The sequence below is a fragment of the Rhamphochromis sp. 'chilingali' genome (assembly GCF_963969265.1).
Source record: "Rhamphochromis sp. 'chilingali' genome assembly, chromosome: 2".
Lineage (NCBI taxonomy): Eukaryota > Metazoa > Chordata > Actinopteri > Cichliformes > Cichlidae > Rhamphochromis > Rhamphochromis sp. 'chilingali'.
Genome location: NC_137930.1, coordinates 28,632,290 through 28,658,307, shown reverse-complemented (window position 1 = coordinate 28,658,307; position 26,018 = coordinate 28,632,290). Strand labels below are relative to the sequence as shown.

The 26,018-nt window shown below is 39.6% G+C and overlaps 1 protein-coding gene across 2 annotated transcripts in view; it reads left to right on the top strand.

Moving 5' to 3' along the window:
• Window positions 1–18,289, top strand: part of rabgap1 (RAB GTPase activating protein 1) — a 77,288-nt gene extending 58,999 nt beyond the window's left edge. For both annotated transcript variants that reach the window (XM_080876052.1, XM_080876051.1), the window contains 7 exons: window positions 1,753–1,845; window positions 3,898–4,008; window positions 4,261–4,365; window positions 6,572–6,655; window positions 11,992–12,063; window positions 14,777–14,977; window positions 15,595–18,289. In XM_080876052.1, the coding sequence (XP_080732178.1) occupies window positions 1,753–1,845; window positions 3,898–4,008; window positions 4,261–4,365; window positions 6,572–6,655; window positions 11,992–12,063; window positions 14,777–14,977; window positions 15,595–15,717 (789 nt within the window). In that variant the 3' untranslated portion in view covers window positions 15,718–18,289. The remainder of the gene's footprint in view (window positions 1–1,752; window positions 1,846–3,897; window positions 4,009–4,260; window positions 4,366–6,571; window positions 6,656–11,991; window positions 12,064–14,776; window positions 14,978–15,594) is intronic.
• The last annotated feature ends 7,729 nt before the right edge of the window (window positions 18,290–26,018 follow it).

Below are 26,018 nucleotides of genomic sequence, written 5' to 3'. Positions count from 1 at the left end.
GTTGCAGCTGTGTTGGAAGCTTTATCTCAGATTTGACTTTATGTGATCTTTTTCCAGGTACACCCCTTTTTTTTTAAATGTATTTATTTCATTTCGGGAAGTCAAAGTAGCAACAATTAGGTCGCTTCCTTCAAGGTGACCGGAATCTTGAAAGTTTTTATTTTTTTATTTTTTTTTTACAGCAGGCTTTTATTCTGAGGTGTTTCTCATAAACTCAGAGTTATTCTTTTAATGTATGACTTTAACCTTGGAAGTCCAAAGTTTTCCCAGCTTTGTTTCTTCCTTTAAATCTGAGCCCGGGCTGAGGTCATCTGTGACTTTGGTATTTCTTTTTTTTTTTTTAAACGGAATCTTGAAATTAATTATAAAAAATGTCTCCAAATTTATTCTCATAGTTCAACTTTCATAACTTTCTTCGTTGAATGTCAAATTTATTCCCTTCCCCTTTTTTAGTTTCTTAATGTACCCTAATTCATATTTTTAAAATAACCAACATTATTGGAAAATGAACATATATATAAAAATTCAACATCCTGCTTCCTAAGTCATTGAACTATAAGAGATACAAAACCTAAACAAGGCCATTTGTATCATCTAAATTATATTATCTGATATATATCTTATCAACTTTACATCATATTCACAGCAGTGTTAAAGCAGTGCTGAGTATCTTTCCAGGTTGGGAGTCTGCAAACTATTTACTTAACTGCAGTGAGAGGTCATTATCATTATTAGATTTTTAAAGTCAGTATGAGAGAAGTACTTGTGTTGTGCATTCAGCTCACAAACTGTATTCAAGACATAATCTCAGGGTCAAACCAGGTCATTTATGTTGTCTCAGTGTGCTTTTGTTGCACCAACCTCCTCTTCTCATCTGCCAGCCTTATGACTTCTAATGCTAATATATGCAAATTACCCCAGAAATTTAAATAAAACCATAAAAGTTTGAATTTCTTTCTTGGACACTTTTAAAAAAAAGTTTGGCGCGTCAAAGTTTTAGCTTGTGTTCATACCTTTTTGAGCTACTACACATGAGCATGCGTGTGCAGATATGTTTGTGCACCTACATACAGTATTAGTAGTTGCAGTTGATTGAAACCTTTCAAAGTGGAAAAATATTCTCTGTTTATAAAAAACTTTGGACTCGGGAGGTTTGTGGATACTCTCTGTACTTCATTGGCAATTTAATTATGAGCTGTTGGAGAACCAAAGTTTTGCCGTAGATGTGAGAAAAAAGACAATAGAAGGATGGATGCATTAGAGACCTGCTGCCCTGAATGACCTTCTGTACTTTGTGGAGGAGAACGTGCAACCAAACACACTGAGAGAATGCATAAAGACACATGAATCGGAACAGCATGAAGGTCATGCTACATCATTAGGTAATGAATGTTGAGATTTCAACATGGGGAAAAGTATATAGTCAAAGTATGCAAACACTGTAGTGCATTGATTGTGAACCCTTAACTAAGGGCATTGAAAATCCACACATCTCATTATAAATTGGTACTGGTAAGATTAGATGTTACAAACAGTAGCAAATTGGCCAATAATACCACCCCATGTGTTGTTACATGTTATTCAAATGCATGAATAAATAAAGCTGCAGTCGAGCAAAGATTAAAAGTCTTCTGTCTTTGTTTGCAAAAGACTTGAAAACCTCTCCACTGGCCGTCACATTAAACCAAACTTAGTAAGCTAGTTGTATTTCCTTTCTTCATCATTTGTTGTTTTACTCTTTCTGCTCAACAGATCAGCCAGAAGAAACTGAAGAAATATGAAAAGGAGTACCACACCATACGGGAGCAGCAAGAGCAACAGGAGGCCCCCATCGAGAGATATGAGGTACGTGGTTTTTCTAACAAAATATTTCAGTCCCCTTTCTTGTCTCGATATGTTCAATACAGGAAGGTTAAATGATGAGTATATTTTTCTTTAAAAAAATAATGGCAAAAGGAAAAAGAAACCAGCCAAAACAAGAATGATATGCTCCTCCTATTTAGCATAAAGCAGTCTCATCCTTCCTTTTCCAGGAACAAAATGTCTGGCACAGCGCATCACTTAAAATAACAATAAAAATACGGCAGAACAAAAACTGCATGGTTCATAACAAACCGTTATTCTGTTGGACTTCCTCTTCCTCCTCCTCTTATGTCTGTTGTTTATCTGCTGGGCAGGGCATTTAAAAAAACAAAACAAAAAATGTTGTATCATTTTTGTTAATGTTGGTTCTTCTCACGTGTCACTCTAATCTTTCCCCAGAATGTTTTGATCTTTCTCCACTACCAAATACACAGAACCGTTATTTCTTTTGGCTCTGTGCATTCATTGCATTGCTCTGTGGTGTAGTGTTTAATAGACTGGCCTGGACAAATCTGCCATGGCGACCCCCTGGGGAAAAGGGGTGTGGCATAAAGTACCTATACATACCCATGCTTCAGTATTGTTTGGCTTGTTTGTTCTGTTGGCAAAATGATATGCTTAACACTGAGAAAAGTTTTAAAAGTGTAGGGGTGTTAGATGTTGCTTATATGGCAGTCTCAGCTCATTGCTGGCTAGTTACTAGGTCTATATAATTCAACTTTTATAGATATAAATTAGATGTTATTGCTGTGAAATTAAAAAGATGGCATGCTCTCATATAGTGCTGTAGGTGCATATTATTTAAAAATACATTATGAAATATTGTTCCATGCTTTTATAGCTCATAATGTCATGTTTTTGTTGATATTTAAACATGCCTTTGTGGTGGGTTACTAAATGACTTACAATTTACAAAACTTTTCAGCAGTAAAAATATTTTTTAAAAATTATATCTGTTCAGATTAGAGTTCTTCAGAAAACGTATATTATTAGAATTAGGATGATACAGATCTCGCTTAACTTTTCTTTATATTGTTTTCTGTCTTTTTACATAGTAACATTATTATTTTAGTGGTTGGTTGGTTTAACCATTTCAGTATTCATGAATTATGTGTCATCCCCACGATTACCATATAGTGGTAAAGCAGCGACTATATTCTGACATTCATAGCTGAACAAAGTAAATCTATATTTCTTGTGGACCTTGACAGTCCTTGTTCAGCAAATAAAAACTACAAGGCCATAGAAAAGCCTTTAACTATACATTATGCCATTTCAAGGGTAACAAGATGGTTTTGTGCACTACAAGATCATCCATCACTTCTTTTTTTTTGTTCGTGTCCAAAGAAGTGTTTTGATCTTGGGGTGTTTCTATTTTTGCCATGTAAGAGGGATTCATCCGCTCTACGCTAAAGTCAAATGTTCACGCCAGTTTGAGTCATAGTAGTGATAATAAAAGCTGGAGTTGTGTAGTCCACACTTTAATACAAGGATATGTAAATCCATGTGCAAATGGATCAGGATCAGACGGCTTAAAAAGAAGAAAAGTGACACAGACATGAAATGTTTTAACAAAGATGGAAACGTTGACCTAGAAATAGAAGGAGAGGTGTTAGAATTTGTGCTAAGTGCTCCGACTTTATTCCCACTACAGCTGTAGATTGCTGTTAATGATGTACAAACCGGTTATGTCTTGTTAAACATTACAGACATCTCTTACTTTGTGGCTACGTTTTCAGCTGATCAGAGTGAACTTTTATACTCTCGGTTTCATATGTGTGTTGTCGCATCGCTCTGGAAACTGCTGAACCAGTAAGACATGTTTGCACAATCAAACTTAACTCTATTTCCTTGCTCAGCTATCTCAGCGCTTTCCTTCCTCTTTGGTGGATCGTCACTTCTCCGTGTTCAGTGTCGTCTGTCTTAAACGTTTTGATTATTTCATTCTTAACATTTTTGTGTTGATTTGTGGTTGTTTTTCTCTTTTCTTCTTTCTAAACACTGCTTTTTTTTTCTCTTACATTCACCATCTAGCGGGAGAATCGGCGTTTGCAAGAGGCCAACATGCGTCTGGAGCAAGAAAATGATGACTTGGCACATGAACTAGTTAGCAGCAAGATAGCCCTGCGCAAAGACCTTGACAATGTAAGCCAAAGAAGAATATTTGTGTATGATTGGGTGGGGCTGTTAAACTGTCATTTGTCACTTCTGGTAGAACATCTAAAAAAGGTTATAGCAAAGATGAAAGCGCAAGTGTTTTTGAACAGAAACTTTTTTTCCCCAATTCCTTGAAAAGAGAGAGAAAACTAAGAAGAAAGTAGGGCGACTCTGACTTTCATTGACCTACTGAGCACTGGGTTATGGTGTCTTTTGTGTGTCTGTGCATGTGTGTGTCAGGCCGAGGAGAAAGCGGACGCCCTAAATAAAGAGTTGCTGCTGACCAAACAGAAGCTGATTGAGTCGGAGGATGAGAAGAGGCGGCTGGAGGAAGAGTCTGCACAGGTTAGAGCATGTAACGCGCTCTCATCTAGAGTGAAACGGAGCCAGGGGAAAAAAGTTTCCTGCTGATGCCTAATGTGTTTGTTTTTCCTCAAAATGTCATAAGAAACACAGGGTTACAGGAAGCAACTGCTGAAACAGAAGTCGAAATATTAAGGTGACCTGCTATGACTGAGCAGTTTTTATTGTGGACAGGTCCAGGATTCGCAAGAAATATTGCATCGGCTGATTTACTCTCAATCAGTGAAGTTCTGTTTGTCTCTGTCGTTTGCAGGGTATGACAGCCTGTGTGGAACTGCTTGTCTTTGAAACAAGACCGCATTTTATACTTTCCTGAGCTAGAAGCACAGCTCATAGTGAGCATGAGACCAGATTTTTTTCTGACCTTCAAGTCTTTACAAAACAGCCGTTATGTGATGAATATACCCCTGTCATACCTGAAGCCTTACATCAGACTTGGGAAATGTTAAGCACAGCCATCTTTTTGTACATGTTCTTCTGGCTGTATATTTGCCTCTCAGCCAGTTTCTCTGCATGAGACACATTTCCACATACTTTCAATTACAGAAATATTTTAAGAAAAATAAAACCACTGGCTCGCTTGAGACTTCATGTGTGGAGTTTAATGTTCTCCCTGTGTTTGTGTGGGTTCTCTCCGGATATGCTGACTTCCTCCTACATTCCAAAAACATGAACAGGGTTACGTTAATTGGTGATTCTAAATTGGCCAGAGGTGTGGATGTGAGTTTGTATGGTTGTCTGTCTCTCTGTTAGTCCTGTCAGAGACAGGCGACCTGTTCAGGGTGTACCTTGCCTTTCGGCGTATGGCAGCTGGGATAGGCTCCAGCCCAGTCACAACCCAAAGTTAGATACAGTAAGTGGAAGAAAGAAAACGGATGGGTGCTTGCTATTGCTACATTCTGAAGGTGTTACAAGCAATTCGATTATTAATGATACCTACATTAATATGTTGATGACCTACATACAGTAAAAAACAAAATATACTATTCCATAGGAATTAAGAGAGTAATTAGCAACCAGGTGTTGCTAATCAAATGCACTTGATTAACTGATGATCTACAAATCTAGCCATCTCTGTAAAAAAAAGCTGAGGTTTTGACAATTTCCCATTAGTGGAAGTCCCAGCAAGGTTAGACTGTTTAATGATCCAATACACTACAGAAACCCAAGAAGTACATCTTAGACTTTAGGTTCGATTAGATTTACAAAGTTGCCTCTGAACAAACCGCAAGATTTCTAGACCAGTACCCTTTGGACAGATGAGAGCACAGTGGAGCTAGTTGGCTATAATGCACAGTGGCACTTTGGCAAAAACCAAACGCTGTATACAAACATATCCGCACAAGCACCTCATACCAGCTGTCAAGCACAGTGGCAGAGGCGTGATGATTTGGGTTTGTTTTGACATTTACAGGACCTGCGTACCTTGCACTCGTTAAGTCGACTATGAAGTCGTCTGTATACCAAAGTATTTTAGAGTCAAATGTGAGACTACAGTTTGGCTGGATTGGATCATACAACAGGATAATGATCCCAAGCACAACAGCAAATCTGCATCAGAATGGAAAAGAAAATAGTCAAGTTTGTTGCAATGGCCCAGTCAAAGTCTATTTTAACATTTTAAAGAGAGCCGAATGAATGCCCACAAACCTCAATGAACTAAAGGACCATTATAAAGAAGAGTGTATTTCTCCACAACAATATCAAAGACTGATAAAGTCATACAGAAAATTATTACTTCAAGTTATATACTGTTGCTACAGAAATGCAATAATTGTTCCAGTGAGAGAGAAAAAGATACAGAATCTCATTTACTTTAAAACCGCATTCCTGTATAGTCAACCCTCAGATATCAAAGGTTGTCAGTCTTTGATGGTTATTTTTTCAAGTTCAAGTAAAGATTCTCTTTGATGGAGAGCACAGACCCTGCTGCCCTCTGATCCTGTGCATGTTTCACGTGGTCCTCCAAGTGTCTGTGGTGTTGTTGAGTTTGTGTAACTGTGACTGATTCATGTGCTCGAGCAGAGGTTGCATAGAGGCCATGACATTGCCCTGAACTTAGTGTCTGCCAATACCTTTCCATGTCTCCTTTACATTTCATGGCAGTCACACAGTCTCTGGGGCACCACTTCTGTCCTTGGCCTCTGCCGTGTAACAGCCTAACTGTATCTCTGTGTTTTATCTACAGCTGAAGGAGATGTGCAGACGAGAGCTCGATAAGTCTGAATCAGAAATTAAGAAGAACGGGTCCATTATTGGAGAATATAAGCAGGTATGTATTGTCTGCCTACTATATGCCTACTTTCACTTTTCAGTTTACTGTGTGCAACTGAATAGTTACATTAGCAGGTCTAATAATAGTGTTTCCACTTTCATATATGTGATGTAAGTTAAAAAGTGGAAACTGTCACACAACAGTTTTTATCACAGTTCTCTTGAAGCTTATTTTGGAAAAACAAACTTATTTTAGTTTGTGTTTTCCATTTAGTTCAAGCTTCAAAACCACATCTTTACTCCCCACCCTCACAGACAGGTGGATCATAGTGCATATACACTCACCGGCCTTTATTTATTATTATAGGTACATATTACTAGTTCCTCTTAGACCCTCATTTCTCTTCCGAGCTAATGTAATTCGTCATTGTATAGTTGCTGGAAACAGTCCTCAGAGATTTTGATCCATATTGGCATGATAACATTACAGAGTTGCTGCAGATTTCTCAGCTGCATGTCCATAATATGAATCACCCCTTACACCACATCCCAAAGGTACATTATTGGATTGAAATCTGGTGGCTGTGTAGGCCATTTGAGTATATGTCATGTCCAAAATAACAGATATGGTGTGTTATTTGATGGAATTCTCTGATAGGCTGTGGTGGCCCAAATCAGCATCATTTGGCACTAATGGGTGCCAAGAAAATATCCTCTTTACCATTACACCACCAGCACCAGCCTGAACTGTTGATTCAAGGAAGAATGGATCCCTCTTCTTAAGTTGTTTATGCCAAACTGTGAATCCGAATGTTGCAGCAGAAATGGAGACTCATCAGACTGGGCAATGTTTTTCTTCTAATGTGTTGTCCAGTTTTGGTGAGCCTTAGCAAATGCCTCAGTTTCCTGTTCTTAGCTGACAGGGGTGCCACCTGGTGTGGTCTGCTGTTGCTTTAGTCCATTAGCCTAAAGGTACAATGTGATGTGCATTCAGAGATGTTATGTGCATACCTTGGTTGTAACAAGTGGTTATCTGAGTTACTGTTGCATTCCTATCAGCTGAAAGTAGTCTGGCTGTTCTGACATCAGCAAGGCAAATTGGTCTAGAAAACTGCTGCTCACTGGGTAATTTCTCTTTTTTAGACCATTCTCTGAAAAACCTAGAGATGGTTGTCTGGGAAAATTCCAGTAGATCAGAAGTTTCTGACATGCTCAGACCAACCTGTGTGGCACCAACAACCATGTATCATTCAGAGTCACTTAAATCACATTTCTTTCTCATTCCAGTCCTCGGTTTGAACTTCAGCAGATTGTCTTGACCATGTCTAAATGCACGGAGTTATTGCCATGTGATTGGCTGATTACATTATTTTTAAAAGCAGTATACCAGGTATACCAAAAAAGTGGCTGGTGACTGTGTACCTGAAGGGAAATACAAAAATAAGCAATGAATGAGGTAATAGGACATTTAATTAATGAAATAATGTGAGAGTTTAGAATAGGATAAAAATGGGAGCATCATAATCACATATAGTGGGAGCATGTTGTATGTATGTTACTCTGGCAGGGACAGACTTTTCACATTGAATTGAAGTCATCCAGAGTTGTTTCATTGTTCATAGTACGCTGAATTTTAAAAATGCAAATTCACCTTTTACACACAATCCAGCAGAGGTGGTGTCGCCAGCTTCTGTTTCTTCATTTCTATAATTCCAACCAAAATGACTACAGTATATATCTATCAATATGCAATATTGTCTAATCTTATCAAAAACCAAGGAATGGAAAAGTGTCAGAAAATTGACCAAAGCATTTATTGCTGAAATGGTTTCGGGCTGAAATCCACTGAAGTCTCACAGTGACCCAGAAAGAATAATTCAGAAGGTTGGGATAAAAATTCAGAGAGCATAAGCTGCCAGCAGTTGGCAGTCTTCACATAACTTTGAGCCAGTGCTTGCATGTTTGTCACTTTTTAGTTCATTTATATCTCGAAGCATAATGCTAATTAAATCCACTCGTTTCTTGTTGACTTTTTTCGTACGCTTGGCTGTCATTGTTGATAAGTTCTGCTTTTTACTCAGCTCAAGTAGCTTCACCAGAAACACCATCATGGTATTTTTGTTTTTGGATTATAGTTATGTTTTTGTGTGTGTGACTGAATTGTGAATTAGATTATGTGGAGCTCTGATTCCCTTGAAAGTGAGCTTTTGAGACGCTTTACACCACTTATCTTTCCTTACTTAGCCCGTCTTTTCATATCTAAGCTTCGATCGAGCCATTACCGTGGCAGGACCACTCATAAATATTTAAAAATAATATACTCTTTAAGAGCGCTCTGTTTTCCTTCATTTATCTATTTTCTGAAGCAGAGCTGTTCCTTAACTGAACCCGGAGCTTTTGATGGCTTAGCCTGCAAGCATATTTAAAGTTCCGTCTGTCTGAATTCCTCTCAGATCTCATCCTGTCACTTCGTGCTTAAATATAAACTCACCCAGATCAAGTGCTATTACCATCAGCGCGGGGACATTATGCAACAATCCACCTCCTATTCCTCTCTGTGGAGGGAAACAGAAATAGAAAGAAGACTAATTTAGGAACAGACCTCAACTTCACCTGAGTCTAAAAATAATAACCGTCGACTGGCTTTGATGGCAAGTGTGAAAACCGGTTATCGAATGTCCCACCGATGAGAGGAGACCGGATTTGATGGTTTTTGTGTGTATCATGGGTTGCTAGCTTGCGGTTGAGAGCTGTGTTGAGCAGACTGTGAAGTGTGACAGGAAGGAAGAGGGTGATTGATGGAGAGCGGGGGAAAATGAACAAAGTGTGTGGAGGGGGAGGGGGGAGCATTCAATCCGCTGGGATTGACAAGTTGAGGGATTCCCTAAAATAGCCTGGGTTGTTTACAACATAGATAATGTGAATGATTATTCACGTAGCAATTTGCTCTTTCAATGTGTGTGAATGCCAAGAGTTTCTTTGGGGGTTTTATTTATTTATTTATTTTCCTGTGGAAATATAGCCAAAAAAAGCTTTGTGTGCTAATTGCTCCTCGAGCACATGAGGACAAAGACAAGTCTGTTAACGGTGGAGCTAAAAACGGTGTCAAGTGGTGCATTGCAATCCCCGTTCTAGGACTGGAGCTTTTGTAGATAGATGCAGGCTAGCTGGGTGCTAGCCAGGTGAAGCAGCACGTGCCAGCGCTCGTGTCTCTTGGGTTCTGTTAGCATTGCGTTGTTTTCTCTTTTCTAATTCTGATTGTTTTCCTTGTCGGTGTTTTCGGTCAGTTTTGACTAAATAAATAAATTTGATCTGATTTACTTTTAATGGTTTTAATAAGATATTTTCATTCTGGACAACATATTTTTGTTAATTTGGGTGCATCAGCACAATTATCTGCTCCTTGTGGAAATATGATGAAGTAATTAAGACTGCATGTTCTTGTAGTTCCTGCATTGTAAGTATAAGTATACTGTTTGCATGCAATATTCAATAGAAAGAAAGCAAAAAGTGCCTCAGGCAGTGAAGTTACCGTGGGGCTGGATAAATTATTAAATGAAAATATTTAAAATAAATAAGGCTGAGATTGTTTTGTAGGAATAAATTGAATATAAAAAACTTTTTTTTTTAAATGCCCTCTGGGTCTTGAGCCTTCAGCAACGAGTGCAAAATCCATTATTACTGTGAAACAGTGGTATAGAAAAGAAACTCATAACAAGGATGGAGAAAATGACTACCGTGGTCATCCTGAATTTAAATGAGCAAAATAATCATTTACAGCTTGCTTGCAGATGGTGCAGCGATAACGATTCCTTGCCCTAAGATGGACAAGTACCCCCATCTTTCACAGGCTTGAAATCCCATCAGAACATATTGTCCTCCTCACTATGTCCCTGTTAGAGTCATCCTTCTAATTATAGAAAAAAACTGAAGGAGAGTAAAATCCCTGCTGCCGAAATGGGGACAAAAACTGACTGAAGACTTGAATGGCTTAAGGCTCAGCAGCTCGGGTAAGAAAAAAGCAAAAAAGAAACAGATGCTCCACTAGTTGAAAGGACGCAGGGAGATTAAAACTGCAGGACTACAGACAAAAGATCAAAAAAGAAGAGATAAGAGGTCAGTAGTGACGGAGCTGGGTATAGTAACGGCCAATATGAGGGAGAATGTGACAGGATGGAAAGATAGCTGCATGATAAGTATAGTAAAAAAAAGAGAGATGAGGGTCACCAATATAATGTATGTAACACAGAGAATAAGAGCAAAAGTAGATGTCGAGATAGATGGACTGTCTATAGACGGCCTGATGTCTCTTATAGGATAACTCGTTGCACTCTGATTTCTCTGTCCGTCTGCAAGCTACAGGAAAAGTTTGTGGGTGTTTGTTTGACTCTCAGGATGCTTGTAGCTGTTTGAAGGAGAAGGGGAAAAGGAGATTTGAATATACATAAGGCCTATGACACCACTAATGCACTTAAAGCTAAGAGGATAAAGTCCATACAGACTTATTAACCTATAAACACAGTAGGGGAAACACAACTGTCTGTCTATTTGTTAGCAGTTTTCAATATATCATTTTCAAATTTTGATTGACAGTAGATGCCAACAACACCTTGAGGTGATTTAAGACACACCAGTTGTGAAAACCAGTAAAAATTGTATATTACCCACAATTTGTTTTCATCTTCAAACTTCTCAACAATATCCTAGACCTTGGGGGGGCATGAGCACTTGACCTTGACCTTCATTGTTAGCGATAAAAAGGTCAGAAGAAGAAACCATATCAAAAAATATGTCATACGAAAAGCGATGGAGAGAGTTGTACACCACCTCAATTCAACACCTTACAAGGTCACAATGATGCCATAACTGACTGACGTCATCCTAGGATAATAAAACATGTGCATGTTATAATAAAAACATTATAAAACATCACAGTTTCAGTATAGCCCTTGCCCTACGGGGGGAGTGGTGCTCTCTGAGTGCTGATGTTATTCTTATTACTCTGTCTGTATTGTGTTTTTACCATATTATGGGGATGAACAGTTTTCATTCATAAATATTCATCAAACTTTTTCTGAAAGGGAGTTTTTTCCCTCCTGTTTTCCTGTGTATACTTTGTTTTACTATTAGGTTTTTTGTTTTAAAACAGCCCAGTGGCTGGGTGCTTAGGTAAATTAATGATTTGAATCTTTGATTGTTGTTGGCCGAAAACTAAGCAAGCTTTTGTGGCTTGTTGGAGCTGTGTTGAAGCACCAGAGACTGGAAAAAGCTTGACTTGAAGTACAGATTATTGGTATTGAGTATTCATTTTAATTGAAAAGCGTTCCTCTGGTTTAATTGACGAGCTCTGTCTAAAAGTGGGTGAACAAACCAAGCTGTTTTTGTTTTCTGCAGATCTGCTCCCAGCTGAGCGAACGACTAGAGAAACAACAGACGGCTACGCGAGGAGAACTCGAGAAAATCAGGGTGAGTTTTACACCAACCCAAATGACGTAACCATGACGCCAGGATTAACTTTGTCACTTTATGAGTTTACAAAGTGTATTACAATTTTTACCTCTCATTACTCCATGAGCTGCCATGTAATGTGCTCCTCTGTCAGCAGGATTCAATTCATTGCTTAAAGACACTTCTGATGAACAGATAACCTGTTTTAACATCTGAGACACAGCCTCATATACATTGATTTGCTTGTCAGTGAGTGAAATAAGTATTTGATCCCCTACAACCCAGCCACAATTCTAGATCCCACAGATTATCAATCAATTGTAATCTGTGGGATACTCCTGATCTGAACTTATGTTCTTAAGCATATACCTGTCGATAGAATCAGTTTCTTCCATTGCAACCTCTCCACCTCCATGTGCAAGACCAAAGAGCTATCAAAAGACATCAGGGGCAAGATTGGCTGAATGGACTTCAAGACCATCACCAAGAAGTTGGTGTTGTGAAATATAAAATAACCAGTTGTTATAGATGTAGAGGTCAATGCAAGATTTTGGCTCATGGGAGGAGGAAGATCATGAGAAAAGTCTTGGAGCAGCCCAAAAGTACATGGAAGGAGCTTGTTAATGATCTGAAGGCAGTTAGGAGCACAGTCGCCAAGAGGCACCTCCACTGGTAGCACACCATGCAGTAATGGTGTGAAGTTTTTCAGCACCCACAAGGTCCCCGTGCTCAGGAAGACACATGTACAGGCCAAGAAATGCTGACTCAGACCCAAAGAACACCCCCTGCATAGTCAAGCATGGAGGTGGAAACATGCTGAAGAGCTGTTTTCTGCTAAGGATACGGGACGACTTCACCGCATTGAGAGGCCGATGGACGGATCATTTACTGTAAAATCTATGACATGAACCCCCATCCCCCAATACATGCAAAAGAAGCCAATGAGCCTTTTTGACCAATTATATTAAAAAGGAGCATCAACTCTTGTTACTCTGGCATCCCAGCACAGAGGGCCTACTTAGTCTAGAGATAACTGGCTGTCTAGAGAGTGGTTCTTAGCTCTGTCTGGAAAGCTTTGAGTCAAAGATTACATGAACAAGAAAGTTTGACTGAACCTACAGGTTAAAGTAAAACCTGTAGTTAAATGTAATGTTTAAAATCAGATCTTTTGGGGGGAAGAGTGAGGAGCATGACCGAGGAGGCCATGGCAGTTTTACCTGTGGCCCGTGAAGTATTAGTTCAAACAGTAGGCGATGTAAGAAAAGGGCAGTTTTGGCAGGAAGCTCACAAAATGTTTAGTGCACCAAGGTCAAGTCATGTAAAGGTTGCAGCAGGACCTCTCTGCCTGTGTGGAGGTAAATCTGTGCAGTTTTTTTCTATACTACTAATGGTGCAGAAATTCTCCTAACTATCAGCAGCTGCTGTAGCTGCTCACAGATGCATTTTTTTTTTTTTAGATATTTAAATAAACACACTGACAGCGACTCACTAAAACTGAATTTGAAGTGACAAGAGCACCAATTGCAGCTCAAGCACTCTGCTGCTTCATTAAGGCCACTTCTGCAACAATGAGACTGGAAACTTTACATATAATTACTATTCAGCTTAAAACTGGCCACATTTAATCCAAATTAAATATTCTCATAAAATATTCATTTTTAGGAAGCGTCTCCACCGGCTGCCTCAGTCGGCTGTTGTTACTGTGGCAAGCAACCCTGAATGTAAAGTCCTGTCGACAGTCCTACATGTTGGTGCCAACTCAGGCACTGATCTGTCTAGAATAATCTCAGAGGAGTCGCCCTACTAGTCTGGTTATCCTGAGCCAAACTTAGAAAGAGCAACTGAAAGTAAATAATACTTTTACTTACCTCATCTGCTCAAACAGACTTCATATGCCTTCTGCAAAAACATGGAATTTAACAAATAGCTCAAAAAGTTTTGAATGAATTCTGATAAAACTCTGTAGGGGTGTAGAGCGAGGTCATGTTAACAATCCATTAAAATTAGGATCATATTCAACAAAGTCTTCAAGGTCACTTTCATGATTTATGGGTCAAAAACGGACAAAAACCCTTCGAACTTTGACACTATGATTCTTGCGGTGACTTTAATTTCATACCTGTCAGCATCTTTTTTTGTTTGTTTTTTTTGGATTTAGGAGAAGGTGGAGTTATCAGCTCGCACTGTCAACCTAGGCTAACAATTCGATCCTAAGTAACAAACTAATACACACTTTTTGACTGGCTGAACATCACAATCAGTGACACAGCACAGCATGTATTTTCTCAGATAATTACAGTAGACATCAACACTTTACGCAGGTGAGATGTTCCATTCACTGAGGTGAAGCAGACTTTAAGGTGAAGCAGACTTCCAGGCCTGATGAGTTATTTAGAAATGAGAAGAGTGAGAGAGAAATCTTTCTTTTTGTTTTGTTTTTAGCACCAGGCTATAAATCTGTTTTAACACATGAGTCTATGGGGGTTTTTGGACGCAGCCTAAGTGGTGATCATTATGAAAACTTTACAGCGAGAAGACAGCTGGGTAGCTATAAATATCTGCATTCAATTGAGACAACAGTTGTTTGGTGAGAGGAAAAACATTTGGGGCATTCTCCTGTTCCATTTTAAGTTTTCCTTTTCTCACTCCATCTCTTTCTTCTCTAACCTTGCTCAGGCTTAAAGTGTCCTCTTACCTCTTCTGTTTGTTTCTTCCTCCCCCTCATATGTAGGCGAAAGTTGAAGGCTGCGAGAAATGCAGCAGTCTTTTCAACAAGGAGGGACGGGTACGGGCCGCTGTGACCACAGCATCTGCCGGGGGAGCCGAGGAGACCGATGAAGAGAAGGAGGATCTGAAAAACCAGCTGAGGGAGATGGAGCTGGAACTAGCTCAGACCAAACTGCAGCTGGTGGAGGCCGAGTGCAAAATCCAGGTAGGGTCCAGAGGTCAGAGTGTGAGTCATTCATTATTCTGACATGGGATGTTTCTTAAAGTTGAAAGTAAAACATTGTGTCATTCGTGTTGAAAGGAGAAAAAAAGGAGGCCACATTTCTGCTCTAATTACTTTATCACCCCCGAACAGGCGCAGCAGCAGTAACCTGCAGCACAGGCCCAACAAATGAAAGCAGAACATTTTCTTTTAAGAAGATAGAGTTGAAGAAACCTGCAGCTTTATGCGACAGCTCGATTTAATTTACTAATTGAGGACAGTGCTGTGATCACAGGCTCTGAATCAACGTTAGCATGTAATGGAATCAGAAAAGAAGCATTGTTATTATAGCGGGGAGCTTTTAAACATTGCTGTGTTAAGTGTTTTTTTTAAAAACCCGTGTGAGCAGAGTGAAAAAATTGAGGTCTAGTTTCTAAATAGAGGCTTAAGGGGGAAAAATGCATTAAAGTGACTGCAACAAAGCGCTCTGTGTGGAGATTACTTGGAGTGATGATGAGGAAAGTTGAGGATTTTGTGTTGGACTCAAAGCTGCAAAGTAAAAGCAGTAAATAAGATATATTGCCTGTTTGGGCTGTAATTTCTTGCTCTCTTTCATCCAGGATCTGGAGCACCACCTGGGTCTGGCTCTCAATGAGGTGCAGGCCGCCAAGAAGACCTGGTTCAACCGCACACTCAGCTCCATCAAAACCGTCACTGGGACCCAGGGCAAGGAGACCACCTAACCTAACATTCCCTATCCACCCAGTTTCGACCGGATTATGTCTGGAGATCGGCGCAACTCATCACGCCGAAACCTCCGGACCTCTAACGTAACCCACCGGGCCATAACTTTGACATGAACATTAGCCGTTAAATCCCAGGATCACTTTGCTACAGGCTGTGTTCCTCCTAACAACAATATCGTCGTGTTTCCCTCATTCCTGATCTAATCTGCCCAGCACAAATCCCAAATGACTGCAGCCAACTGATGAGAAGGGGTTGCAAACATGAGATGAATGAATTACAGCAGTACCACTCTCTGAGACAGTGTGCTTCCAGCAGTCACATAAAGACAAGTGTTTAAAAATGAAAATAACAAAAAAACAACATAATTATTTCTGTCTTTGTACTGCTGATATTAAAGACCCACAGAAGGAAGGTAAGGACACCTGAAATGTCTTTGTCCTTACGGGATAGAGAAGAAAACACTCCGTCCTTCCTTGCCGCTCTGTGTGCACTTCCCTTCTAAACTACTGGCACAAAACTACCAGTCCCTGTAAATGTTTTGTTTTAGGTACGAGAGCTAATAGATGCCTTTTTGAAACGGAGCATTTTCTAATTTACGTTGAACAATACCTTTTGTTGTTGTCTGTTTTGTTTTGCTTTTTTCTTGTACCTTGTCAAATATGCTTGCGTAAAGGGGAAACGTATGTGTGAATGTAAGAGCGCATGTTAATTTGCTTTGTTTTCGACTGTGAGGTGATGTTTGAGTGGATAAATATTTGACTAAAATAATGTGCAAAACTGTGTGTGTTCAAAAGAAAGAGCTGGAAAGTGTGCGTAAGCCCTAGGGAAAGAAAAAGCACTAAGGTTGTGAGTGTACGCCTGCATGCAAGCTGTTTGTCTAGTCTGCTTCAATGTTCAAGCGTGTATATGAACGATGCTAACAAGAGGTTTGATGACAAAGCCTTGATCTGAAGGTTGGTAAAAAGTGGTTGGTATAATTATGTAATTTATGATAAAAGCTGCTGTAATGTTAACCGACAGCTTAACCTTTCCTCGTGTCAAATTTCACACGCAGGGTTTGTTTGGTTTGGGTCACTTGGCGCAAAGAAAAGCTCAAAACCACGCAAACCTCTGTGTGTGCTGCACAAGCGTACTGTGAGAGTGTGAGGATAGCTGAAACACACAGCGATGCATCGTTTGCCAGAAAGCTTATGCACTGCTTAGAGGAAGTCTGAATCGGAAAACACACACAGACAGAAAGTTTGATTTCCTACTGCACTGAAGCCCACCTTTAAGCCCCGCCTCCCTCTACCCACGCCTCCAGCTGCACTGCAATCTTTGACCTTTTGACCAAGGTCCCATTTAATCCTTGGTTGTGCAGCACGCCAGGCACATTTCAGTCACACTTTTGGTTGTTAAAAAACACTGAACTAAAATGCAGACACACATGTGTGTGTAAATATATATATTTAAAAAAAAAGCTAGTTAAAAGTAGTCCCTCATGTCCACCTGCACAGAAGGTTATAATAACATGAGATCTGAAAGAAGATATGCAGTTAGCAGCAAAACCGTGCTCTGTCAACGAGAGGTCAGTCCAAAACACCAGCATGAAGGACACAGACGAGAGCGGGGAATAACCAGATAACGCATGACATCACAAGACCTGGGTGTTTGATGATGCAACAAGTTAAAGTTTGCGTTGTTGTGTGTCTCTATGCTATTAAGTCCAGTATCCAGTCAGAGGTAGCATCGAGGGATTAGATTGCTTTACTGGCTTCCAACGCAGAGCAAAAGCCCCGCTAACCCCACCCCCCAACAGATCGATGAATCCGTGCCTCGGAGCATTCGACGTGCTCAATCAGATCACAGTGCTGAGGAGACTTAAACATTAAGGTGGCGACCGACACTCCTGCGAACGCAGGGACAGAAAGGCCACACATGTGAAGACACCTGTGAGCAGCTCAGGAGTGTGGATCAGGATAATCCGTCTGTGGGGGTTGATGTAAAAAAGTGCTTGTGTGTTTTCATATTTAGCCAACTCAAAAGGGAGCTCATCAATATTCTAGTTTCTATTCATAATTTACTGCAAGACTGAAAAAAAAATGAGAAAAAGCGCAATTTTTCAAACTTACTGTAAATTGTATAAATTCTGATATGAAAGGTGTAATCTGATTGGCTTGTATTCTAGTGATGTCAGAGGAGGAGTCCGCATGAAGTTGAAAGAAACGAAGGGCCATCCCTCTAAAGGCACTGGGTTGTAAATAAGAAACATTAAAAAAAACAAAAAACCTAAATATTGAGTTTTTGTTTATGATTTTCTACTCTGTAACTATAACTAATGATGCCTACTTGTACCCACCCACCTGCTGCCGTGCTACAGTTTGATTCACAACAATGTTTTAATGTTCGTTTGTTTATTTGGGGCTCTTTTTTTTGGCTCTAAGCTTTTCAGTCAGACTGCTGTTTGGTTAATTAAATGCCAAAACGTAGCTTTATCATCCAACGACAAAAACATTATCAACGTGTGCAAATTGTAATAGTGTAGAATGCACTGTGTATACTTCATGAATTTCAATATAAAGATATCAACAGAAGAATATCTGCGTGTCTTTCCGTTATTTTGCATCTTTATTTATTAAAAAAAAGACAAACAATATAAAATCGAATAAAGGTTAAAAGGAACTTTACAGGAGCACAGGGCTAAAGTGATAAAGTCTCAATATGATATTGTGGTTTGAAATGCCAACTGTTTATGATGTGAAAAAACTTTATCCTGGTTGTCACATTCAGTATTTTGCATACTGGGACCTTTTATGATTATGGAGGAATAAGATGAAACGGGGATGGAAAGAAAAACAGAAGGGAGCAGACCGCCCTGTGATCATGACGATGCTACAGATTAATTATGTTTGCACAGTAAGAGGAGTCAAAACAGTAAGATGATAGAAGATAGTCATTAAAGTAAGCCATTATAATCGTTAAGCAAAAGTGTTGTTGCTCAACTTGAAGTCCAGTGAGAGAAACTGCTGCTTCTCTGTTTTAGGTAACTGTGAACTTTGATAGGTAAAAGCATCACCTTACCCTCTGAGTGTGTGTGACCTTGCTCACTCCCATCAATATCTTCTTTCCACCAATTTCAACGAGAAAGGAATCACTGTTATTTTTAAAGCTATTAAAGTATTGAGAAGCCACAAAATGAATTAAAGCTTAAAACCTAAAACTTATTAGTATTTTGCTCCTTTAACTCTTATATCGCTTGAGTTTGAAGGCAGTATCTATAAAATAACACAAAAAAAGCCTTACATGTCAATATCCTCTTCAGTGTCTCGAGTTGGAATTGAGAAAGAGATAAAAGAGGCCCATGATGGTGATATAATGAGACTTCTCTTTGTGTCCTCTTGGGAGGTTCTGAGAGTTTTAAAGATGAAAATAAACCTGTTTCTGCTAGCTAATTATGTCTTGTGAAAACAGGCTATCTGTCAGACACTTAAACAAGCCTTTTCCCTCGAGATGCATGGAAAGCTCTTCGTAGCTTGTACGCACTTTGGCGCCGGTTCTATCGCTCATCTTCTCCCTCAGAGAACGTGCCTCAAAATGATGGGTGCATTGTTATCTGTGTCAGGGATGAGCTATTTTCTGCCTTCGCCTCAGTGTATGATATGTGCAATGTGCACTAGTTGAACTGGAGGTCTCACATATATCATTTGGAGTGTTTATAACTTAGATCTAGCCGATAAATTAACACCTTTAGTGACGACGGCAGTGGGGAGTTTGGCTCTGCAGCTGCAGATTGCAAAGAAGCAGGCATGAAAAGTTGGAAAGCCGGTAGCATACCGGGAGCTGCTGGAGGTAACAAACGCCAGCATTATGCAATCTGCTTCACACTTTATCCCCCTCCTTTTTCTAGCCTGCGTATAAGACTGTAAACAAATGGCACCAAGCACCAAAATAGAATGTCACAGGGACTGCTGATGGGTGCTGTCTTGGACTTTAATGGTTGTTGATGTATGAATCAGGGATGGAACTCTGTGTGTCTGTCAGAGAATATGCCTAAGAGGGGCAGTGTGCCAGTATTTTTACAACCTCATAAACTTCCTGGCACCTGATCTTGTGAACTCACAAACAAGACTGAACTTGGCTTCTTTTGATAAGTTTATCTCTGAGACTAAATATTCATATGACTTAGCTTCAGATGTCAAAGGGATAAGTGGTAGGGTGAAGGTGGAAAAGTGTTCCACCCCGACTTCACTCTAGAGCCTCTGGAGCCTGTTAGAAAACAGAATTCATAAATTCAACAGCAGTAAATGCTGCAAATTTAGTATGTAATAAAAAATATTCCGCCACAGTAGATCCCTACAGGAATTCCTATACAGGAATCTACTGTCAACTACTGCTTTGATGAAAGCTGTTTCTGCAGAGTAGCATATCTGGAGATCTGCAAGAACTTTTAGACTTTCAGAATTTTAATTTAATAAATATGTGAAAATGTCTGACTCTTTACAGTTTAAATTCCTATTGGATTCACTCGCTGAACTGTACCTTGTGTGCTATGGGAAATAAGCCGTATGGCTCATCTGCTTATATCTTGTTGAATTCAGGTCGTTAGATCCACAAATAGCATTGAATATTAGTAGCACAGGACACGTGATCACAGCCTGTAAGCAAAGAAAATTTGCTGGAATTATTAACTGAATCATTTCTAAGTGATTAGCCCTTCGACAGACTGACGACCTGTCCAGGTTGTATCCTGCCTCTTGCCCTAAGACAGCAGGGATAGGCTCCAGCGCCCCCCATGACCCTGAAAAGGATAAGTGGATAGATGGATTTCTAAGTGATTATTATCCTCACACTGCATTGCTACTCCCGATCTTAGGGTTTCCCTACCTCTGATATCCCACTTTAATCACTGGGTGTATTAATAATTTAAATACTTTGTCAAATAAAATCAAGCTCTTCAGTCATGTTAGCTAGCTGGAAAGCAGGCTACATCATAAGTAAAATAAGTAGTTGGTATTAGGGGTGCAATGATACTCGTATCGATATTGAACCGTTCGATACAGTGCTTTTGGTTCGGTACGCATTTGTATCGAACAATACAAAAGTTTTAATTTATTTTATCAACTTTCCTTCTGACGATGCTGTCCGTGTTGAGCGCTCAGTGGATCTGCGTTCGACTACTCCGCCTAGGCTGCACTGAGCGCAGCGCAAGCTAGCAAGACAGAAGCTAAGCTCATTGCAACATGGCTACTGCCTCAACGCTACCTGAAATTGAACCTCCCCCACCCTCATTCAGATCTGGTGTTCGGAACTATCTTGGTTTTCATGTGAAGCATGACCCTGATGGTAAGCGCGTCATGGACAAAAGAAAAACAGTATGTCGGATGTGCCACGCAATGCTCAATTACATTGGTGGGAGCTAGTGTGTTAGCGCAGTTAGCTCGTTAACGTGTTGACACCGTCCAGCCCCACGCACGGGGCGATCTGCGGTAACTCGTTAACGGAGATTTGCCGTGTTATGGCGTTAATGTCAGTTTAACAAGATTAACGCTGACAGCACTAGTGGGAACACAACGAATATGACTGCACATTTACACCGACATCATCCTAGTGCAAAGACAAGTGGAAGCAGACAAAAACAACAAGCACGCATGCTACAAACTTTACCCGAGTCATTTAGACAGCCACATGATTCTCCTGAGAGCCATTTCTCTGTAATAAACTCTCTTTTCCAAAGATGAGTGATTTCTCGATCAGATAGATTTATTTTTTTTATTTTGTTGTTTCAGCAACATTAAATTTAAAAACTGTACTTTTGGGTTAAAATATATATTTATAATTTTAATAAATTATAAATTAAAAAGGCATGAACATTTTTTGTATCGAAAAAATATCGAACCGTGACACCAAAGTATCGAACCGAACCGTGAATTTTGTGCATCATTGCACCCCTAGTTGGTATATATATTGGCTAATAAGGCTCTTGAAAAACATTTATACATAAAGGATTTAGCTGTTTGATCCAAGATGCTAGTTGTCTGTGGTTTTATTTTTAATCTCTCTGCAGCTATTTTGACTCCCCCCCTGCTCTCTGTTTCATCGATCATGTATCTGTTTGTGTTTCCTATTTTGCTCTTATTGACGGAAGGGAAAGGAGACAAAGAAATGAGTGGTCACTTATTCACACTCAGTTGTAATCTAATTTTTACATAACACTCAGCCTCTTCCTTTATGGATGGTGTGTGAATGTTTGGATATTTTCAGGTGAAAAGGTGAAAATCCTGAGCGGTGGATCTTGTTAGTTTCATCTCTGCTGCCTCATTTGCTCAGGTGAGGATTGTGGAGAATGCAAACCCTCCACCGCTTCAGGAAATATATGTGCTTCGGTTAAAATTTCACACATCTTTGTTGTGGCCAATTACTCTGCTATCATTGCCTTCTTAATGAATAATTAAGCCTGAGGGTATTCTCGCAGGAAGCCGAGAGCCGTGACATTTGATTATCATGGTTTTTGAGTTCGATTTGGAGTGTTGAGGAAAAATAATGAAAACTTCCTGTCTAAAACATTTGCCAGTCGTGATTTTGTGTATATCAGATGGACTAGGTGCCTTCTCCTATCAGTCTCAGTAGACAAATCCACCAAATCTGCACCTTTATATTTGGACTTGATTTTCTTATACATGAGGTCGCTGTGTACTGAGCTCACATTAGGAAAATGGACTGAGAAATATGATTTTTATAAAAGTCAAAGGTGGTAATGTTTAAATTAAATTACTGAGATTTCAAATGTGTTAGCAAATAGGAATAAAGATCTGGATTTATACGTGTTATTGTAAAGATGTTAGAGCTGCTCTCTGCACTGCCAGAGGTCACAGGAGAATGGTCAGATTGTTTCAGGCTGACAGAACAACAACAGTAAGTCAAATGTGTGTGTGGGTGGGGGTGGGGGGATATATGTGTATTGAGAGTGTGGGGAGTGAGTTGGAGGGTGGGGTGGGCTGCTTTTAACTATGTAAAGCACTTTGTGCTACATTTTTTCTGTATGAAAAGTGCTTTATAAATAAAGATTGATTGATTGATTGATTGAAATAACCACTTGTTACATGAGGGTATGCATCTCTGAATGCACAACACATTGAACCTAGATGGGCTCCAGCAACAGAAGACCAGATGGGAAACTGAGGCTACAATTCATATGTGCTCACCAGAACTGGACCATAGAAGATTGGAAAATGTTTCCTGGTCTGATGAGTCTTGATTCTGCTGGGACATTCAGATGGAAAGGTCCAAATTTCAACATGAAAGAATAAATCCATCCTATTCTGTATCAGCAGTACAGGCTGTTGATGTCCAGTCTATTGTCCAATAGAGCACATCTGGGATGTGGTAGAACAGGAGATTCCAATCAGTTAGCTGACAAATCTGCAGCAACTGCATGATGCCGTCATGTCAACATGAACCAAAATCTCTGATGAATGTTTGGTACCTTCTGAAGTCATGCCATGAATGATGAAAAAAGGGGACCAAACCAGTACTACCAAGGGGTAAGTAATAAAGTGTGTATATTTTGTTACAAACTGTTTATGTGGTTGTGGCAATAGATTGTTGATAATCTTACACAGTAAGCCAAACATAGCCAAATAAGTAAGTAAAGAAGAATAGATAGTTTTCTGCTTCCTCACTGTAGTTCGAGGTGTGATGACATGTGCTTGTGCTTTGCACAACATGTCTCAATCACCTATTCACACACTTTTTTCTTCATCTATCTAAAACTAACACACCAAAGAACGCACCAGGAGCAAATCTGGCTTTGGTATCTTGCCCTAGGATACTTTGTGATGCAGCCAGGGATCGAACCGCAGACCACCCATAAACACCTGCTTAATTAAAATGGACCTATTTTGCTCAAATGAAGAAATAAAACTGCAGACCAGTCAGTCTTATATTTGTCAAAATATGCTAGAATTATCACACAGTTTACCAACCATACAATCTGGGTTTAGATCCCGTGTGGTTGTGGCATTCGAATAAAATAGCTACTCTAAATGTAGAGCTGATATTTGATGTTGTGTTGGCTTTAGCTGTTTGCTGGCCTTGTTAAATCTTCACCAGCAATGTTGTCATCTATAAACAGGCACTGATGTCCTCTGTCAGGGGGAGAGGAATGTCCAATTAATCTGATTTGTGAGCATATCGTCGTTTCTTGTTACCAGCTGAAATACAATACAGGCCATCCCAAAAAGTTGTCAGCAGTCCAAGGTCATTTATTACCCCACAGTGTATGAGTCTGCACCTAGCATACAGATGACTCTGGTATTATATTGAGTCTTATTAGTTTTCCAGATTAGTGTGTACATAAGCGAGCGTGCACAAAGCCAGGTTTCAAACTGTGGTGTTTCTGCTTCAGTTAATTTTTAATCACGTACATCCTCCTCTACTTCTGAGCAGTCATTGTAAAACAAGTCTTTATAGAAGACAGTTGTTTCATTGTATTAAGGTTTTATCATGTTAATGGGAGCTGGCATGCAAATGGAGCATCCCATTCAGATTTCTGACACCGCTGTCTGCATTTTCAAGGGAAAATAATACCATAAAACAGTACTTTAAGCCTGAATTAATGCATTAATTCTACCACAATTGACACAATGTACTAATACTGAGCAGGGTTTAATTTGTCAGGATGGCTGTCATAGTCTGGCGAGTTTAGACGTCATCCTTGCTGTCCTCTTTGCTTTCTGTCAGATGAAAAAGGCATGTCGTTTTTCTCTGTTGTTTTTTTTAGGAAACAGCACGCACAGACACTTATTGCTGTGTTGGATGATTGGCGGCTATGGCTGTGCGTTGATGGTGTTGACTACTGGAGATGTCACTGGATACTCAGACTCAGCCATAAGCAGTACTGCTTTAGAGAGGACTGACAGCTTATGTTTCTAAACCACTATGTGCTGAAACTCTTAGAGAAACTTACCAATTATTGTCCATAACCTTGAGTCTGACATTATGGCGTGACATAAAAAAACATAAAGATCCTCCATCTTTAAAGCATCTGACTTGAAACTGCTTTCATTTTTCAGCATGACAATGATCCTAAACACACAGACAATAAAAAGCATACCTGGATAGAAACTATCAGTAATAGATTGGCCTCTCCAGAGCCTGGACCTCAACAATATTGAAGCAGTGTGGGATCATCTTGACAGAGAATGAAACATAAGGCAGCCAACGTCCAATATCAAATTTTAAATTGGTTTGCAGCTTCTATTGATAAAGACCTAGTAATTAAATAACAGATAAGCAATTAAATGATAGTAAAGTCCCAGTTTGTTTAATGATCTTCTATAGGAATTTCAGTAAAATGTTTTTTTCTGTAATTTTAGACATTTCTTACAATTATTATGTAGGAAAACTAAAAAATACAGTTGAACTTCTTTACCTTATATTCAGACATCTCAGGGATTAAACACTGACAGAAATGTTCACTGGTCCGTCCCACGTAGAAACAAAGTGAGCTGTACGTGGCCCACCATGTAAAATCTGTATGACATCCCTGATGTACACATTTCCCATGTTCATAACAAAATACAAATAAATGATGTTGTTTCAAGACTATTGCACAGTAATGTATTTTAGATAAAAATCTAGATCTATTTTATGGTCAGACCCTTTTGATAGGCATCAGTGTGAGACAATTAAAAAAAAAGATACTCAGATATTGATTTTAGCACTTTCTCAGTTTTATTTTCAGTTCATCAAGCATTGGTTACTGTATGTCAAGAACAGTGACAACCACAGATCATCACTGATGTTAATGCTGCTACTAATTAAACAAACTATACAGCGAATTCAAATCACGCTCGTCATTCTTTATCAGTGGCCTCTGTTAAGCAGAACCTTGTAGAGTTTCACAAAATGTAACTTTGATCATTTAATGTCTGTGAAGGTTCTCAGTCATCCAGGTCATCGTAGTCAAAGGAGCTTGCAAAGAAAAGCGTCTGGACTTCTTTAAGTTGCTTGAAGACGTTTCACCTCTCATCCGAGAAGCTTCTTCAGTTCTAAGGTCAAATGGTGGAGAGTCCCAGATATAAACCTAGTGGGAGTGACCCCCCACAGAGGGACAAAAGGACCCCCTGATGATCCTCTAATCGCCTGAGCCAAGGTGGGAAACTGGGCGTGGGTCCCAATCAGCCAGAGTTTCGGGTGTGTTCATTGTGAAACCTGGCCCCACCTTATCATGCGAATTCCTGAGGTCAGATGGCCCAGGATGTGAGTGGGCGTTAAGGCGTCTGGGAAGGGATCTCAAAACTGGATTATAGATGGCCCC